The 20,127-nt window shown below is 35.3% G+C and overlaps 1 protein-coding gene across 1 annotated transcript; it reads left to right on the top strand.

Moving 5' to 3' along the window:
- Positions 1–2,832: 2,832 nt before the first annotated feature.
- On the top strand, positions 2,833–13,359 carry PACRG (PARK2 co-regulated; the record flags this gene model as incomplete). The annotated part of the gene is made up of 2 exons (XM_010145250.1): positions 2,833–3,004; positions 13,210–13,359. Coding segments are annotated over 2 exons (322 nt in total), but the record flags the coding sequence as incomplete, so codon positions are not given.
- Positions 13,360–20,127: the final 6,768 nt, after the last annotated feature.

Here is a 20,127-nt window from a genome sequence, read left to right as displayed (position 1 = left end):
TTTCAGAGCCATGCCAGTTGCCAGCCACTTACGGCTTTAGAACTAATTGAGAAGTGAGGGGTGCACACAAATGCTTTTAAGATCTACAGCTTGTCATACCTATATTTTTTTCATAATAAAATTTGTGTATCATACGTAAAAATCAGACTTGTTTTTAAACCCAGAAATCATATTCACCTTAAAGTAAATGTATCATTCCTATGTATATGTAATGTATAACTGTAAGACAGAGTTTGTTGATAAAAATACTATCTTTTATTGACCAGTTATTATCATCGAAAAACACTGGGAAGCTTTTGAACATATAAGCTTTCCTCATATCTGAAACAGAAAAAGCATATTTCAGGGGCAAAAATGGCTGAGAAAAATTGCTCAGACTATCAGAAATACCACATCTTTGAGAAAAATAGTTGGTAGATAGAGGAGATATTAGTGAAGAATGGGAGAAAAGAAATGAGAGATTCTACTGTATGTGATTTGAACAAAATAGTTGCAAATACTGATTCTGTAATCTAACATGGATGTGTATCCATCAAGAATATTTTTCCGTAGAAATATTTGTAATTTTGAAAGAGTTGTCAAAAACCCACGTGAGGAATGGATTCTAAGGTGGAAAAAACAAGCACAAAAAACCAACCAAACAAAAAACCCCAACCATAATCTGATAAAGGTGTTATTCCTGTGAAAACACCCCCCTCATTTTCACATTTAAAGCTTTCCCTAACATCTAAAGTTGTAAGGTTTGGGTTTGATTTTCTGATACTGGAACATTCAATAACAAAAATTCCAATCTAATGGTCTTACAAAATACAAATTAAAAGTTAAAAAGAAAAATACTGAAGGACATCTTGTTGGTCTATTGACAGTGATCTTTAGTTATTTGGCCACTTCTTGTCTGACACAGGTTTCTCCCTATAATGAACAATTCAGATTCTGACAGGCTTGTCACTAGAGGTTTGTAGTTGCTATATTGCTGTCTTCTGTTCTCAGTGACTTTGGGGGCAGACTTCTTTTACCATGTCACAAGTATTGTCTGTAGCATGCTGAATGTTCTCAAGAAATATAAACCCCATCAATTCAGGAATTTAAATGTCTTTGGATTCTTGTTTTGTAAAGATCTTCATACATGGTTGCTTGTTGTAGTTATTGTTGAACTTTCTCTGAATTGACCCTGGGATATTGACCCTAAAGTTATCTGATAAAGGCGTTTTAACTTGTGAAACAAAATGCCCATGAGAAAAAAATTACAGAGAAGCCATCATATATGCTGGTATAAAAATAGAAAATGTGGGTTTCATTTGTTCCTTCTTCTGCGTGGTTCATTACAGGAACCTGATTTCATTCACACAAGTGAATAGGTATTACACAATTGTTCTTTTTAGTCTCCTAGAAGAGATTAACAATCAGTGAATATGGGAGTATGTAAGCATGGGATTGGCACTACACCTGCCAATAGTGAGATGCTCACAGGAAATGACTTGAAGGACTTACCTTCAAGTATTTGTTCCAATTAATTTTAATTTGTCATGGATGGAACAGTTTCACCATGAAAGACTGAAGCAGTCAAGCCAGTACCTAAGGTGTGCAAAAGCAGGATTCAGTTCTGCTTGGAGTCAAGCAGGGAGGAAAATGAATCATGGCTGCAAAGAGAGAATGTATGTCTGTTCCTTGCTGCCTATAGGATTTAACCGAGAAGTGTAAAGCCCATGTTAAATTCTTGGCTGCTTTATTTCAGAGTTTTCTTTCACAAATCAAGTGAGAATGTGATTACTGGCCCCAAATCAAGGGCTGGGTATTTGTTTGCTTAACCTGACAATTTTTTTTTTTTAGGATGTTTGGAGCTTCAGCTTGGTCTATGTGACAAAGCTTGTTAGGTGTGAAGGAGGAAGCATCTACCCAATTCCAAAATATAATCTCACTGGAAAAATAGGATAGCAGCTAAGCAGTGTTTGCAAGATGGAAGTGGATGCCTAAAAAGATGGATTTATCTCCCAAGTGATTTTGAGGATCATACCCTGTTCAGAGAAACTGCTTTACTGTTGAGTCACTTCTTAGCTATATTCTGAGCTTTGACAGGCTAAAAGCAAACAACTGCTGTTTCTCTCTGGCTGTCCTGAGTGTATGTAACGTCAGAACGATGATGGGTAGAAAAAGGAAAAGAGAAGACAACTGGGATAGAGTGCAAAATCCCTCTCAAAGACTGTAACTTGGGAAGGTTAACACACTTTGTATTTTAGGATTGGAGGGAGAGTCCTATTAAAAATAGGTACCTAACTTCTCTACCTTTTTTCACGGTGGAGTCCATGGAATGTCTTTAGAATTCTGCCTCTGATATTAACAGAAACTAAAATTAGATCAGTATTCTAGAAAATCAGGAATTCTGCACAAATACTGATACTTCTGCCATACTGAATATTTGTTGGATACAGGACTCTTTCTCTTATTTGTTCGTTTGAGTGTCCAAGTGAAGATGTAAAGATCAGATTTTTCTGAAATAAACAGAATGTTATTCTTAAAATGTCTGGTTTGATTCCTATGGGTAACTTACAAAGCAAGGCGTATATAGCAAAAATATCAGAATCTGGTAGTGACTTATCAAAAAGTGAAAATATATGGGAGCATATTCATTTTCGTTCTTTTCTTTAGGTCTAGTATTTCTGGATTTCAATATCTGACCATAAACATATTTGAGACAATGATATTCTGCAGTGATACAAAATTATTATTTACTAAACATACCTGTGTAGATGGCATCAATTAACTGTCAGCTTGCTCACATTGTACTAGTACTGAAAAATTGCATTTATTTGTTTATTTCTTTTGTCTTTTCAGGTAGAGATTGAAAAGCTGGACTATCATTACTATCTACCTTTGTTTTTTGATGGGCTTTGTGAAATAACATTTCCATATGAGTTTCTTGCTCGTCAAGGAATCCATGACATGCTGGAACATGGTGGAAACAAGATTCTTCCCGTCATTCCTCAGCTCATTATACCAATAAAAAGTAGGTGAACGTGCAGGGAAAAAATTCCTAAAATTGCATTTATATAGTGTAGGTTTTTGGCAAGTTATTAATTAAGCAATAAAACATGACAGCCTGTATACTTCATTGAGATTATTGCAAATGTGAGTAAATTGTAAGGCATAAGGCCGGAGAGTTTACTCCTTCAATCACTTGGTACTTGCAGTTATCCAGAAGAATGGACTGTTTGGTTAGTATTTTTCTTTTTACAATGTGGCTCTTGGTCTTTGGAAATGTCAAGTGACATTTTCTTACCTGATTTTTTATGATGCAAATCTGTTACTGCATAAACCAGTTAATCTATGACAAGAGAAATCAACAGATGAAACTTACGGAATCATGTTTCTTTTTGTTCTTTTGTTTATTCTGGAGTTGTTTTACATTTATTCACTAGATATCCTTTCTATCGTCATTCTCATTACTTTGCATATAAATACATCTATCTAAACTGTGTATTCTACCTAACTAATCAACGTTGTATGCAAAATTTTGGCACTTTAAAAATTCTAATTCTTAAGTTTTTATATATTCAGACATAGTTTTCTGTAGAAAAATTATGTGAAAGTTAATAAGGTATTTTAATACATGTGTAATACCACTAAACTCCAAGTGTAATAACACTAAAACTAAAACTTCTTTTCTTGAAACTCATAGTCTTTCAGATACATTGTTTTGTCGTTTTCCTGTGTCTTTAGATCAGTACCTTGAGGAGATGCTGTTCTGAGCTGTCATCCTTCCTTAGTTAGGTATTAGGATTCTTAAGTCTGCATGCTATATGTCTACTAATAGATGCTCATATTTGTTAAACTTGGCTTCTGATTTCTTGTTGATTGGTAACAGTATCATTGCTGTCCTTTGTCCTGTTTCCCTGAGATGATTCAGCATCCATGCTAATACAGAACCAAACAGAGTCATTGTATTTGTGATACAGAATGAACAGAAACAAATACAGTTTTGGAGGAGGGGAAAGGGAATGCAGTTTGGAGCCTGATAATACTGAAATAATAGTCTTGGAAGGGTCAGAATTGTGGGGTTTTTTAATCCAAATTATTCTCCATTTAAAAAGATTAATCATAGATGTCATTGTCACTATCTTAGTGTGGATTTTTTAAATGTGAAAAGGAATGTATAATATTCAGAACAGTAACTCTGTAAGTGACACTTGTGAAAGGTTATGAAAACAATGTTACCAGTTTTTTCTCTCTAAAAGGGAAACGCATAAAAAGGGGAATCACGTCATTTCTTTAAATCTGTATTTCCAACACCACCCACATGTATTTATAGTAGTATTTTTTTTTTTGAAAGCTGAAATTGTTTATTCAGTACAGACTGTGAGTTTATGACAGCAACTACTCAGTTAGGATCTAAAAGTCCTGCTGAGACTAGAATCTAGCTTAGAAATAATTACCTGAAAGCTTTAGCTATTACACAGCTTTTAGCATTAGAAAGAGACTGCTAGGTAAGGATATTTATATGGATTTGATATATAGTCTTTTAAATCAGGTCATAATTTATTATGCTGGAACACATTTGAGAATCTGCTATCTAAAATTTGTTGTCGGTTCTGCTTTGTTTTATTGTATGATGCTTATTTTTTCCTTTTAAAAAAAAAAAGGCTTCTGTATCAGCTTTATGTGGGAATGTATCAGCTTTATCAGCTTTAATGTGGGAAGAGTCCAAGTATCAGCAATGATAATGGTTTCTTCCTAATTAAAGCTGTATTAATATTGAAAAAAGACACCATCACCTCAAGGAATCTGAAAGTGGATATTTGTAAGAGTTTTTGAATTTGCTACGACTGTGTAATAGAGCACTGTGGTCGGAGCTGTGCATTTCTATGACTCAGCTGCATCCACAATAAACTCATCTGTTTTACACATATTAATGTCCCTAAAGTGTCCCATTGGGTGAGTTATATCTGATTAACCAGTCTTCCTCTAGACTACTACCATATTTCTACTGCGAAAGAGTCAATCAATTGATTGTTAGGTAAAGTAATAGATAAGATAGAGGAGGAAGGGATAAAAGAAAGACGGAAAAATAACTCTATGCATAGAATAGTATAAAAAGCAGTTTCTCTCCTGCATGTTTATAAAAGGAAAATATTAGTAAAGAGCTGCTTTCTAAAAACATTTTAAATTAAATATTAACATTAAGAAGAAATCTATCGTCCATCTGTCCTTGCTTAAAGTTCACACTTTTTGAACACTTTATCATTAAAAATGAAAATTAATAAATCTGTGGGTTACTATAAGACCAAATATTTTCAACAAGTTTTCTTCTGCTTATGCAAACAGGCAAAGGCTAACAAAAGGCAGAAAATGGAAATTAACATGTCCAGTTTCTTTGCTAAAATACTTGAAATATGATTAAAATAATATGAAAGAATGCTATGTAGTTGAAAAATAATTGCTTATTTTTGTCTGTCACATTGAAAAGTACTCCTTTTTTTTTAATTCAGAGGAAGAAAAAACATCTTAGGTTGGCACCATTGATTTCTCAGAGAGAAAAATATTCAAAATAAATTTTGATTTCTCAAAATAAAAATTAAAAATATATTGTACCATGCAGTGGCAAAACATGATAAAACAGTTCCATATAAACCAGAAAAAACAAATTACTTATATATGTCAAACTCATAAGGAATTCAACTAAAAATTAAAAAAACAGAAAATCAGAAAATGTGAATACTTTAGGGTGGTAAGACTTTTTACTCCCTTTCACAGAATGTGTAGACAAACCAAAGATTCAGAAATTGAGATATATGGCCAACAGCAAAATATGCTTTAGAGGTATTATGAAACATACAGTGGAATATATTCTTTACTAGAAAGATCTGTGTTGTTATTTTTATATTGCAGATGGGTAAAGAGGTCATTATGGGAACATATAATCCCTTTTAATAGTTATTTTTTGGGGCAAGTTATTGCTTTTGACATTACATTTGTCATAACAAATGCCGTATCAGAAAAGCCTTAAGTCCTTTTGCTTGCTTTCATTAGCCCTCTGCAACTCCAGATTCCTGACTGCAGAATTCCCCACATTCCACACGAGACACGCATGCAGACATAAACACTGAGGGGGTGGGAATTTTCTATGCTTTTGCCAGATATTTCTATGAGTAACATCAGGGACATCCAACACAGTGTGTGGAAGCCTCCTTTCAACAGCAATGGATATGCTGCCATTTACGTATTCTTCACTGGCAACATAGTTGTAGGAGTTTCCAACCCCATCACACACAAAGTGACCATTCCAGCTCCCACACTCAAGTTCATTGCAACCGACTTCTGCTAATGCAATTGTTGGTGGAGCAACTGAGTGAATCTCACATCTAGTTGTATTAAAAAAACCAAACCACCCAACCATGAATAAACCCAAGATATTTTCACAATGGTGCACAGATCATTTAAATGGTCTAGTTTATAGCTGCACTGTCACAAATTAAGAATAGTATGCAGCAACACAGGACTTGGAGTAAGTGGGTAGAGATGTTCGGTAGGAATATCTCAATATAGCTTTGCTAATGAAGAAAATAATGTGAAATTAAACATCTTAAGCATCTTGGATCACTCGGTTGCAAGAATCTTTTCTGTTCAGTGCTGTGAATCCTGAAATAGATGTGTAGGTAACCTGAACGTAGGCTTAGAAGCTATAAAGCTCACATCTTTACACTTTTAAATTGTAAGAAAGATGGAAGTATTGTTTCTACACAGTTACAGTTAGCAGACCAGCAATTCTGATCAAGTCCAAACAGAATAATCTCCATCTTAAGGAACATTAAGGTTTTCTTTTTCAAGATTTTCCTATGATGTCAAAAATCCCTCCTGTGACAGGGTAGATCAAGGATACTTTAAACTTCATTGAAACCGTTTCGTTGAGGGAAACAGATTTTTTGTGAGTCAGTACAGAGAAATGCATAGAGCAGTCCACCCTCAGTGTCACCTACAGAGTCCTTTTTAATGTTTAATAAATTTCTAAATTAAACCGGTTTCTGTTTTCTTATTCTCCACATTCTGTTTGCATGTAACACGTGGATTGTTGTCTTGTGCAACATTGTAGTTAATTCCCATTTAATGTCAAATCAGTGTCACTGTTGCATTTAGATAAGTAAAGCTGAACCTGTTGCTAGCAGTCGTTCCAAGCAGATTTGTAATTGTACTTCTTTATTGTATTTAAGAGTACATAATAGTCATTAAATACTTCCTTGTTTCACAGAATGTTAAATATTTTATTGAACAAATGGTTTTCTGGGTTATACTCTTTTTCTTTCTTTATATCATGTAGGTTGATTTCTGTCATCTACTGAAAGAAAAGTAAATGTTTAATGGAATTATTATCTTCAGCCTGACTGACTATTACTCTTGAAAACCAGTTTTGGTTGTTAAGATCACAGGCTGAAATTTAACTCTAAATGAACTTGCTTTCATAGACTTAAAACACTTGAAGAAAGCAAAGGTCCCTGATACAAAAAATAAAAAATTGTCTTGATTCTAAAATACCAAAGCATTTCTACCCCGTAGGCTCCATCAACCAGTACAAGTGATTGCAATTAAAAGGTTTGTGTGAGATTCTGCAGCTCAAAACTGGTCATTTCAGGTAGTTTCAAATTACGTAGAAACCAGATTCTTCATTACTCCTCTTTACTCTTGTCTATGAGGAGAAACTGTGGCTCTCATTCAATAAAGTTAGATCTCATCCATGTTTGGAAAATGAAATCTGCAATTAACATCTCTCATTTATGGAGTTAGAGCTATTCTCTCCTGGATTTATTAATGTATTAATATTTAACATTTATTAGTACTGAATTGCATTTGCCATTTTATCACCTAGTCATTCTGAACTGTAAAGTCCTTCTGCAGTTCTTCGGAGTCAGCCCTTATCTTTGGCATCTGGAAGAGCTTGGTATCATCAGAAAACTCTGTTACTCATTACTAAAGAGCTCTTCCAAATCACCTATGAATCTATTGAAAAACATGAACTTCAGCACAGATTCCTGCAAGGCTCTGCTAGTGATACTCCTCCTCTGTGGCCATTTATTGTTGCCCTCATTTCCTATCTCTAAGCAATTATTTCTTTATATGGAAACTATGGTAGTTAAATGTTTCAAAACCCATCAGTGAGGGACCTTATCAAATACTGTTCAAGAGTTTAAGACATCTGTGTGATCAGACTTTTCTTCTTCAAGGACCTACAATACATTTAGAAAACTATATTAATTCTGCAGTACAGAATATTACTGGTCTTTAGTTTCCCAGGTCTTTCCTGAAATCTTTTTTAAAAATGGTATCATGTTTCATTTATAACACAGCCATTTTCGTTGAGAGGGTGGGTAGTCAGAGCCGTTTAGTAGCTTGAGACAGCACAGGATCAGTACATCTAGGATGGTTTGAAAGTGTAAACTGGCAGAGCCACTGAGAAGGTTTTTGGGACTCTATTCTCAGTGTATTCTTTATACTAGTTAATTAAACAGGGCCTGCAGATGTTAATAGTATTCAAGGTTTATAGATGCTGATCTAGTAAAACAGTGCAGTCACAAGCACCACTAAAACTGAAAAAATAGCCACTGACTTTCTCTTCCATATTCTGCTAGATGATGTTTCTTGCAAGCATCAGTGATTCAGTTACGGATCTTAGCCTCTTCTACGTCTGAGGCTTTGGCTTTACAGGACAAAGTCTTTCATAACAAAACTGGCCAGAGGTTTTCATGCCTTGTCCCCTATTCCTCCTTCCCACCACCTCACTGTAATACATCTCTCCTTCAGTTGTACTGGAAGAAATATCTGTACAGATATTACATAGAGAATTAAGTCATCAACATAACTTTAAATATAACCACCAAAATCTGAACATTAATATTTACTGAAGAGGTGGAAGTTTGGGGAATCTGATTTCATTATGTGAAGTTTAGGCTATCAGTGTGCTTTCTGGGGAAGAATGTTCTAATTCAATCTCTCCTGTGAAAACACATTGTGTCGTGGAAAGGATCCACTGTATACTGGAAGAAATGCTGGCATGTTTCCTGGCTTATAAAATGTATCAGTCCCAAAGATAAAGACTCTGACTTCTATTATAGGCAACATCTGAGACTGAGGTAGGATTTTTCAAACCACCACACAAAAATAAAATATAAAAATTAAAAATATTAACTTACATATCTTCTAGGTCTTTTTCTGCGAGATGTTGAGAAGTGTTACTCAAGGAAAAGACAAATAATTTAAAATAATATTTTTTTCTTGCTTCATATGTAAGCTGCTTCTGTCTATATGGATAAGGAAACAGGTGGCATATGTCTTAAGAAAAGTCTCTGCTCTTAGAGGAAATTGACAAAAGAAAATTCTAAATATATCTCGGTTGCCAATAAAGTGAAATGAAAAAAATCAGAGAAGCTGTCAATGATTTGATATTGTATATAAGCTCATTGCTAACAAATTTTAATATACAGCACTGTGAAAATCCTCCATCCCAAAAATGTTCAATGTTTTAAATACGCTTTCAAATTTCATGATTATCTATTGCTGAGACTTTGAATGATAGAATCACAGAGCTGACTCAGATACTGAGATTTTACATCAGATATTTAACATAGTAAGAGTTTAAAGTTCTCTTTTAGAAAGTTGTGATGAACTTCAGAGAATACTTGGTTGAAAAAACTGTAGCAGTACAAAATAAAATATGTTTGAAGTAAATCTTTCGTTATATACTTGCATTGAGCAATTATTTAAGCTGGAGGCTCTCCTGGAAAAGTATTTATCCTAATCACAAGCAACATTGTTAAGTTTATGTGCCATTAAAGGTGAAAACATCAGAACTACCAAGCAACAGAGTCAATTTCTGGGTTGAGTATTTTTTCCAAGTTGTTGCTTAAAAGAATTGTTCAAGTCAAGGCATGTGGACTAGATTACCAAAAGGGAAATACATACCACTGAGGGAGGGAAGTCCTCTAAAACCCTTTAGGGAGCGGAAAGGTGTCTTTGAGAAACAAACTGGTCATTCACTGTGCTGTTATTGTCAAGACCCACATCTTACAGCAGACTTCTGGGTCAAGAGACAACAGCCTAGCATGCTTTCAAATTGGAATATTTTGGATATTACAGGTATTTCCTTCTTTAGGGGTATGTAGTTAGTTATGCTGTACTAAGAGCTTTAAGTAGTATGCTTTGCTCCTGTGTAAGGATACTAGTACTTGCATTTCTGTGAACATCTGGATATCATTCATGTTTTTCAAAATGTTGGAATGTACCTATTTCATATACTGCATGAAAATTTTCTTCCTTTGATTCATGTGGGAGAATGGTCTGCAGTGATGAGAGTAGACAGAATATAATTATCAGGTTTTTAAAAGATAAACATATGTTTGATATCAACGTATCCTTGGGGCAGGGACTGTCTCTAATTAAATGTTTATACAGTGCCTAATATAATCAAGCCAGGAGCTGGTTGACTGCTATGCATGCCACAGTTCAAATATTTAATAATAATAACAAGAGTTTTGCAGTCAATTTGATCTTACTTTTGATACTTACAAGTGTTTTCCTAGCACACACTGGAGATATCTGCAATTTGAGGGGCTTCAGGCTCAAATTCTGCTGTCTGTTTGATTCTACCACATCCATCACTTCAGCACTCAAAATCTTGATCTAAATTCTCTCTTTCGCTTTGTGTGTCAAATGGGGGATGAGATTTCTCTGTTTTAAGGGAGGTGAGACAAGTGTCCGGCTGATTTTCTAGCATACAGATGAAACAAGTGCTAGTATTATTGTTTAAAGTTCCAGCCAGCACAAGGAAACTTACATGACAGGTTCTGCCTTGAGCTGTCTTTTGAAAATATTCTTCTGGATTCAGAATGTGTTCAGTTTGCTGCGCTCGTTGGAATGTCTTCTCAGTCATGAGGTACAATTGACACTCCTGACTTTATTAAGGAGTTAATCTTTACCAGGGCAGTCTTGGCTTCCACTCAAACCAGGGTCGTTGTCGCATAAGGCAGGACTCTGCAAACAGAAAACTGTGAAAACCTTTGGGAGCCATGATGTCAGAAAATGTCCTTCCTAGGGGTGGTTGGACAGCCATTTCCACTTACATGGCACCCTTCGCATGCCTAAAAATAAGGTCTGTCATCCCCTAGGATATCTTCTACAGTCAGGAAAAATTATTCCTGGAAGTGGGTACAATTTGTTGGCTAAGTATTAAAGCTGTGATTTCTGTTGGTAGTTAATTTTTATGTCCCTTAAGTTAATTATTAGTATTTGTATTAATAGTTAATTTTATTAATTTTATTCATGTTTGAACTCATTCATACAAATGAATACAAATATTCAATGATTTTTTATGTACAACTAATAATTATTGTACAGAAAATTACAAGTGTTAGTAATAATTTCACTATTAGTTTGGTTAGCTACTATTTCTGAATATGCGAATAAAGCTATATGTTAGAACCCCCAAGTGCTTCGTCTTGCAGTCACTCCTTTAAGAAAATTATTAATACCTGTTCTGCTGTAAGAGAATATTTTCCTGGATATTGACATAATCTTTAAAATTGTATCTGAGAGTCTCTCTTTGCTAAAGGACCCTTAGAACATCTACAATACATAACTTTGCTGGAACTTGGTGTCAGCATGCTGCATTGATGGACTCCTTATCACAAATTAACGTGCTCAGAGACAGTACGAATTTAGGTATAGCCTGATAACTACAGCAGGGACTGGTAAATAAGAAATACGGAATGCAGTCTGTATTTTAATTTATCACTTCTTCAACTTGGAATGACCCTATGATGCAGTGCAGTACCGTTATAGCTTGGGCTCTCTAACTGTTGATGAACAGTAGTTTTAGATGCTGTTCATGAGCGTGCTAAGAGTTGTGAAGGGAAGTTACTCGCTAGCTGACTTCCAAGAGTTATCTGTACACATTCACACAGCCAATCTGCCTTGCCCTTGCTTTGGATGTCCAGCTCTGATTTTTAACATTTGACAGGTAGACAGCACAGTGTATTTCCTTGAAGAGATAGAGAAATTGGCATTGCTCCTGTGTGAGAAAACTCCTTCCTTCCCTATGAAACTGTGCATTTCATTCCTGTGTGCTGACACAACAGTGCCAGAAATACTGAATCCTATTACTTCAGGGTAAAGAGGCAGTTCTTGGAAAAGTTGTTAGTAACTCCTCTTCAGATTTCAGTGTGTTCTTTAATATATTTTTTTCCAAGCACTTATACTAACGTTATGTTGAATCACATATTTCTATACTTCTGTTATGAAGCATATAGCATTGAATAGGAGCTTGTTTTTTACAGTTTTGCTTTCCCCGTGCAATGATGTCTATGTAAGTGGACAGAACACCGGAGTATTAGACCAATATATAACAGTGTACCAAATTTGACAACTCCTTCCAGCTGCATAATTTCAGAGGAGGTTTCATAACAAGAGGGATTTTGCAAGGGAAAAAAAAAAGTGTGTTTCAAGCATGACTCATTTTTAATTACAGAAGAGAATGCGAAGTTCTTGCTTTTAGTAAAATTAAAAAAGAGGAGAAACAAAAGGTATATGAAATGTCTTAGTTTCGTAAGATTAGAAGCATGACATTGAAAGCTACGAGAAAAATCTGAGTAGGCCAGACAAAATATTTCTTTCTTTCGAGAATGTTTGTCTCTTAAAAAAAGCCTACAAGGTTTTTTTATGTTGGTTTTTTTCCTATAAACATTTGCTTCATTGTACTGATTCTCAGAATAGTAGGAATTGTTAGCTGAATGAATAAAATGATCATGGAGTAAAATGAGTACAAACATACAAACACTAATTGTTGCACTAGAATGTATCTGTTGTCAACCTTTGCAGGTTGTCTTAGTTCCATTGAGCCCGATGGTACTGACTGAACATTTTATTTTTATTTGTTTGGACCACACCAGTATTACAGAGGCAGCGTGAGGGAATAATGAGCTGCATTCTTTGGGTTACTGAAGAGTCAGCACAAATTGTGGGAACAAATAACAATCAGACAAGGCAGTATTTTATAACATCAGGATTGCAATCCATCTTTGGGATCTTTCAAAGCTGGGCTAATAAAGGCCCACTTACAATCCCCAGCAGAATACAGTTTAATTAAATTTGTCCATTAGAGGAGGACTCCCCCTCCTTCCACATTCTAGAAATTAATTCTGCTTTCTGCCTGTGGTTCTTTCTATATCCTAGATGCACTGAACCTTCGCAACCGACAGGTCATCTGCATCACACTGAAAGTCCTCCAGCACCTGGTGGTGTCAGCAGACAAGGTGGGGGAGGCCTTGGTGCCCTATTATCGGCAAATCCTCCCAGTCCTAAACATCTTTAAGAATATGAATGGTGAGTTATCCTAACAGACTGCATCTTTCAACTCCTAAGGTAAAAAGGGGCTTGAGGCAGGGTTAATTAACAATGTAGTTAAGATTTATTACTGTATATAAACTCAAATCCATTTGGAGCTCTAAATAATGTAAACCCCCCTCTCTTAGTATTGCCTAAGGATGCACTGAAATTAACAATTTCATTTATTACTCCTTTCACGTACAGTTTATTTAACGCAGTACAGAAGCACTGAAGCAGTTCTATAATCTTCCAATAATTAAATTGTAAAGTTTTCTAACAGTCTTGAATACATTAATAAATTACAAAGGTTTTTTCCTCCCTTCAACACAGTGGTTCAGTTCAGCCTTTTTATTCCATTCTGTGCTCTTCACAAGCAATTCACTGCTACCAGCAGGCTTAGGAAAGAATAAAAACAAAAGTAGCAATAAAACTAATTAATTTAAGGGTCAAGAGAACTCCTTGTTGTAGAAAAATTTCGAATTACATTATGTCTAGCAAAACAGTGAAGTTTAAAGTTATTACTGCTCACTTAGCAGGTTTTAATACAGAAAAATTTAGAACTAATTTGTATCTACAGTTGAGCATGTTGTTTTCTTTGTAGTGCAAACCTCTACTGCCAGTTTCAGTCTTTAATAACTGGTACTGTGGGTACTGTGAGTACTATATACTGTGAATGCATTTACACCGCACTCACCAGCTGAATTCCACACGATGTATCTTGCTTTTGCCAAACTAGTCTTTAAGATATTTTTCTCTAGTTAATCTGGCTGTACTCATCTGTTCAATCATCTACCAAGTTATTGACTTTAAAGTTTCTGATATTGACATGCAGCCATATAGATCAAAAGAAGTTAATTCCTCACAATCTTGCAAAAGAGGTTTTTCATTAAATTTGTGGCATTTTAATAGTTATCTACAGGACAGCTTCCTAGTACATTTCTGTTTACATTACTGGAGAACGTACTATCTTATACACACTCTTTAGTGAGTAGAAGATTCACCTCAAACTGAAAAATGCCTGTCCAAAGACTGACTTAGAAACTCAAACGACATTTAGATTTTAGATCCCTTTAAATACATATATGTCTGTGACTCAGTTTTACTTAGTGAGAAACTTGCAGTGACATATGGAATTCTGCAAATGCAACGTGCTTCAGATGACAACTGTGGGTTTCTAGAAGTTGTGGGATGAAAACTTATGGATAAAATCCATATGTTGGACTTAAGTAATTTCACCAGGGCTCCTTATGAATTAGGAGATTTGCCTTTAACGGATCCAGTTTCAGTATCTGGCACAAAAGAAGACTGTAAAAAGAAGGACTTTCACCGATTAATGAATATATAATACATGCTTTTTTCCAAATTTCAGCCTGAAGTAGCCCATAAATTCTCTTGACTAGGCTTTTTTTCAGATGAAGAATAGGGAAAGCTCATGTGTAACCAGGTACACAGTTTAATAAGGCACTAAACACATTCTAAATATATCCGAAGTTTTGATTGTATTGTGAGCAAAATAAAACATATTTTCAACATATTTGCATGTCATCTGTTCAACGTAAATTTGTGCCTGTATCAAACTACACTAAATATTGGTGCACTTATATTTGGCATTTAAGAAATAAAAATAAAAAAGAAAAGTAATAATTCAAAATCAATACATTATACTTAAAGCATTAATTTTTTAGTAATAAAAGTTTTGAAAGTTCAGTATTGCCAGCAATGAAACGGATACTATTTGCAAGGCCTATGATATGAAACTGTTCAGCTTATTCAGTACTTGCATGCAGGTCATAGGGTAAGGTTCTTTCTGTGTCCCCCTGCCTCAAAAGTCTTATATATCTTTCCTCTGGTGGTTGACAGGAAATGTATGCTTCCTTCCTTCTCCTTTCACTCATCTCCCATAACAGGCTACTGAGGCGCAGGTCCTTGCTCCCAGTTACAAGGAAAGTGTACAGACTGATCCAGGCTGTTTTCTCCACTACTTGTTCATACAGGTGAAAGATGGAGTGAATGGAGTGTACACTCTTCTTTCTTTTATGCATAGATTGAGAAAGAAGGAACTTTGGTACATCTTCCAGGAATTGTGTGAATTACAGTCTATTAAGTCTGACACTGTGGAATTTTGTCCAGAATTAGGGTAGTTGGAAGGAGCTTTTTTTTTAGTCATTGTCACCTTGCTAGATCAGTATCTTATCTGCTGGTAGGAACTCTGCCAAATTCAGCATCTCTGAACACCACTCTCACAGTAAACAAGCTTATACTCAAGAGAACATTAAAACAAACAACAAAAAAGTATTAGTAAGACATGAATGTCAACTTACTTTAAGGTCAAGTTACCTGGTGACCATTTCAGAACAAACAAAAGTGATTCATGCAGAGTTTCTGATGCAAAGCTCTAGAAATCCTAACCCCAAATTCTTTGGACGCCCAAAGTTTACATGGATTCAGCGGAGGCTCAAAAAATATCTCAAAAAAGAATCTATTGCTTGTTTAGTAAAGCAAATGGATCACCTCTGGCTCATGGCATTCCTAAACCACAACATGGTGGAAAACTGAGAAAGTATTAGGTGAAGTACCGTAAATACTTGTCCTACATCCTCATTACCTAGTCGTCTCCTTTTAAGAGACACACTTCTGGACTAGATAGGCATTTGCTATTATCTAAAACATCCATCCTTATGTTCTTCCTACACTGTTCCCTAGCAGACTTGCAGAAAATAAACTCAATTCCCATTGAGTTTAAAAATGTTCCAAAATATAGGTTCCTTGGAAATTTTTTCATACTCTTATTTGACTAAATCATGATTCATCTCACAATATGAGACAGTCTTACAAATAAAAGTTTAATTGGTAAAAGCTTAATGTTAGAATATCAGAAACATTTATTTAATAAATCAGTTATAGAATGTAGTCTTAGCTTCGGCTCGTCACACTCTTGCACCTCTCAAGTTCTTCTCCAGCCAAAAGAACTGGTAAATCTTTGTTCAGAGTTCCCTGGGTTACGTGAGCTCAGAATGTAACAACAGTTTGTGAAGCAATCAGTTCTGTCCCACTTAAGCCTAATCAATTATTTCCAAATTCCCATCTGTTTCTCAACACTGAGGCTACAGTTTCACAGTCAGCAACAGTGCTGTTTAGTTGCCATTACCTTCCAGGGGCATTCTGTGATAAAAAAGGAGATAGCCTTGATGATGCTTCTTGTAGGCAGCGATTTGGGGCAGCTAACTGTGATTCCCACTGCAGATTTTGACTGGATTAGCTAGGGAGGCTCTGAACTGCGTAAGTCCTCTTTTCTGGGATCTGATGTCTTTGGTGCTTAAAGGCGGCATCTCCTTGCTCCTGTTCAGCCTGCTGGCAAACTGCTTTTTAACCAGCCTCAAATGCTCCTTCATGCAGAGTAATTAATACTCGTTTTTTAGTTGTATACAGAATATTGATTATTCACATAAACACAGTTTCTCATATGTTCTTTCCCTTTTCCATTGTACTTTTGACATTTCCACTTTTTTCTAATTCCATCTGTTACTTCCAAATCACTCTGTTATTATTTCATAAACATAGGCCTTTTTATAAATCGGCGGATTCTGATAATGATGTATTTTCCTATCTTACAAAGTCTCCCAAACATGCCTGTCTCTAATAATGAGTGTCTTCAGAATGATTATGTTGCCTTGATAAGCAAAAATGGTACCAGCAAAAATGGTAAATGACTGCTGACTTTTTGGGACCAACAAATTAAGGTATGCCAAGTATATTTTATCATCAGAGTTTCCGGGCCACAAAATAGGCATAGTTCAGGTAAGTGACTGCCAGGCATATGTTCTGTAATTTGGAATTGCAGAAGTGGAGAAGAAGGTCTATTAGTCTGGTATGGGCAATTCTGCCATTTGCTATCCATTTGTATTTCTTAGGTATAGGTGACTTTATTATTGGTAATTTTTTTAAACTAAAAAAAAGGAGAGTATTGATGAAAAATAAATTGAAAGTTTTAATTATTGAAAACATCTAAAACATGGTCACCTATATGAGTCATAAGACACAGGTAAAAATACATCGATACAACCTAAATTACATATACCATGGGGAAAGCTCCTAAGATATTCCATCTGAAAGCCAGAGAAGAGAGCTCAATGAAGTTCTGAAGAGTCTTGGTAGTGAGCAAGGGTCATTTTGGTGCACAAAGCATATTTGGTGTGTCTGAGTTTGTGCCTTCTATGGAGCTTAAGGCCCTGTCTTGCAGTAGACGTTTCTTTGCACTTGGATTCCTGAATGATCTGTTGCAGAGCATTAAGACATATAAGAGCAAAGTTCTGCTGCTGTGCTCTGAAAAAGGGTGGAGGATTTCTACTGAAATGGTTAGCCAGAGTCAGAAGGCTGGCAGGAGAGCAAGAGAAGGGCACATGAATTCATCCCAGTGATGGGGGATTATGCCTGAGATGTATGAGACATTTGTCTACATCTCTGCAGACTGAGAGGGTACTAGCAGTATCTAAACAAGCTTCCTAATATATGGACTATTATGCAAATGTGCTACTATTTAATAGAAGAAATAAAGTAATGATAATGCTTGCTAAGTCTATAATTAATTCTGTAATGTCACTGTAGTTTTCATTTAAATGTGTAAGTTAAATGTACTCTTATGAAACTCATTTCAGTCTTGTGAAGAAAGAAAGAAAAATATGTATAGAATTAAAGGGAGATATTATCTTTTTGTGTCACAAAACTTTTTCTTTTGGGGTGCCTTTTTTCCTAAGCTGCCTTTCATAAACCTGTGAGTTATCTGAGGCAAATGCAATTTAAGAACAAATAGGATAGGTTTGTTCTTTGATGAAAGCAGGCAGAAGATAAAAATAAAAGAGGTTAAAAAAAAGGGTCTTCAGAGACAGGAATATGCTATTAGGATGTATGTATACTAGAATACTGTCTGAAACAGAAACTGTTTATTAAAAGATTATACAGTCATGACCAGAAAATTTCTCCTCTTTTATTTACCTGACTGGTAAATGAAAATTTCATTGATTTAGTTTAACAACTACTTTATGCTGTCAAATCCAAGCAGTCTTAACAGCTGCGTTACATCAATTCATGTACACAAAAATATTTTGATGTCATCAATTTATATTATTCAATAGTGATCAAAAGTAGTTTTGCAGATAAAATACTACAGAACGGATGAAAATAAAGTATTAGGATTTACATGCCTCAGACAGAGAAGTAAAGGGTGGTACTGCACTGGGGAAGATACCTCTCCAGCATGGTAACGTCATCTGTGACTTGTTCCAGTCACTGTAAGGCAAACAGTGGTAACGGGGCAGACTGAAGCTTAAGTTTCTTTTGGCTGCAGTAAAAATGCTTTGAGACTAATGTAACGTTCTGACAGTCTCTACCTATCTAGTCAATACTTTAAAATAAAATTGCAGATATACGACTGAGAATACCCGATGTAGCTGAATCGTAGCATTCAACCAAGCATGAAGACAGGCACAAAGCAGAACTATACTGCATGCTTTACAGCACCTGAACTTCGCTTGGGGAAAAATGTTCTCTGGTCTAAAAGGTACTTTGCATACCTTGGAGAACTCTTTTACAAAATACAATAGTACTACATAGACTCTAAAGGAAGAAGCAGAATTTAGGTGTTTAACTGCAGAAGCAAGAGGCTGTTCCTACAAGTAAAAGTGTTCCGTGTATTGGGGTTGCATTATTTTCAGAACTGCTTGTGTATTCCAGAGGCAGCAATGCTCCTCGCAGTTGTTCATGAATATTAGCAAGAAGCAGCAATTATCCTCTAATGTGATTGAATATGCTCTAAAGAAAAACTCCTGACCAGAACTTTTCAACTGTTTGCTCCTTCTGCTGGGAAATCCAAAAATGCTTTCACAAAGAATGTCGATTCTGTTCTAAAATAATTTACAGTTTGCCAACTCTGTTCAGAAGCCATGTTTTAGATTTACAAAAAAATGGATGGCTTGAACATCAATTTTTACAAAGTAATGTATTTGAGATTCTCTTCATTTCTCCTCTGAACTTTAAGATTCCAGATTGCTCTCAGACAACTTTTCTCAGGGTTCCCTTGCTACTAAGACAATTAGATACTTTATCTTTTCTTTTTTAAAAAAAAAACAAACAAACCAAAACAACAGAAAGTGGAGATTCCTACAAAATTAATTGACTCATAGTTAAGATTTGGACAAAACCAACCTAATGTCATAAGGTTATTGATAAAGTAAGGCATGTCAGTGTACTGGTGTTATCAGAGCAGTAACAGACACTGTGTACAAAATCCAGGTTTTAACTTGTTCCAATGCTTCATTGTGACGTGCATTGTGCATATTTTGCAAGCTTTTTAATTATTTCCAAGCTTTCTTTGAATTCCATTCTCTGAAATAAGTTGTGATTTCTGAAATTTAGAAACAAATTTCTGAATTAGCTTTAAGGATACACACTTCAAAGGAATAAGACCACTATGAGAACACAGATCGGAGTGAATTAGTTTTGATACATTTTCTGGTTTTTGAGATACACCTTTAGCAAAAGAGGATTCAGACTGTTCTGATTCATCAACATTCAGTGAAAAATACTGTGGTTCCCCCGAAATGGAAACTTTTGTGCCAGTAAATCACCTTTTTAAGTAGATAAGGATAAATTGATTGCACTCAAAAAAATTCTTAACATACTGGTGAGAAGAAAAATATATTTTTGTCATCTCAAGTGTAATTAATGATACTACTTCAATAGGCTTCCTATGAATCATAGTTCTAAGAA

Source organism: Buceros rhinoceros, unplaced genomic scaffold (assembly GCF_000710305.1).
Source record: "Buceros rhinoceros silvestris isolate BGI_N320 unplaced genomic scaffold, ASM71030v1 scaffold1061, whole genome shotgun sequence".
NCBI lineage: Eukaryota > Metazoa > Chordata > Aves > Bucerotiformes > Bucerotidae > Buceros > Buceros rhinoceros.
Note: the sequence above shows the minus strand (reverse complement) of the source record. Positions and strands in the feature narration are given on the sequence as shown.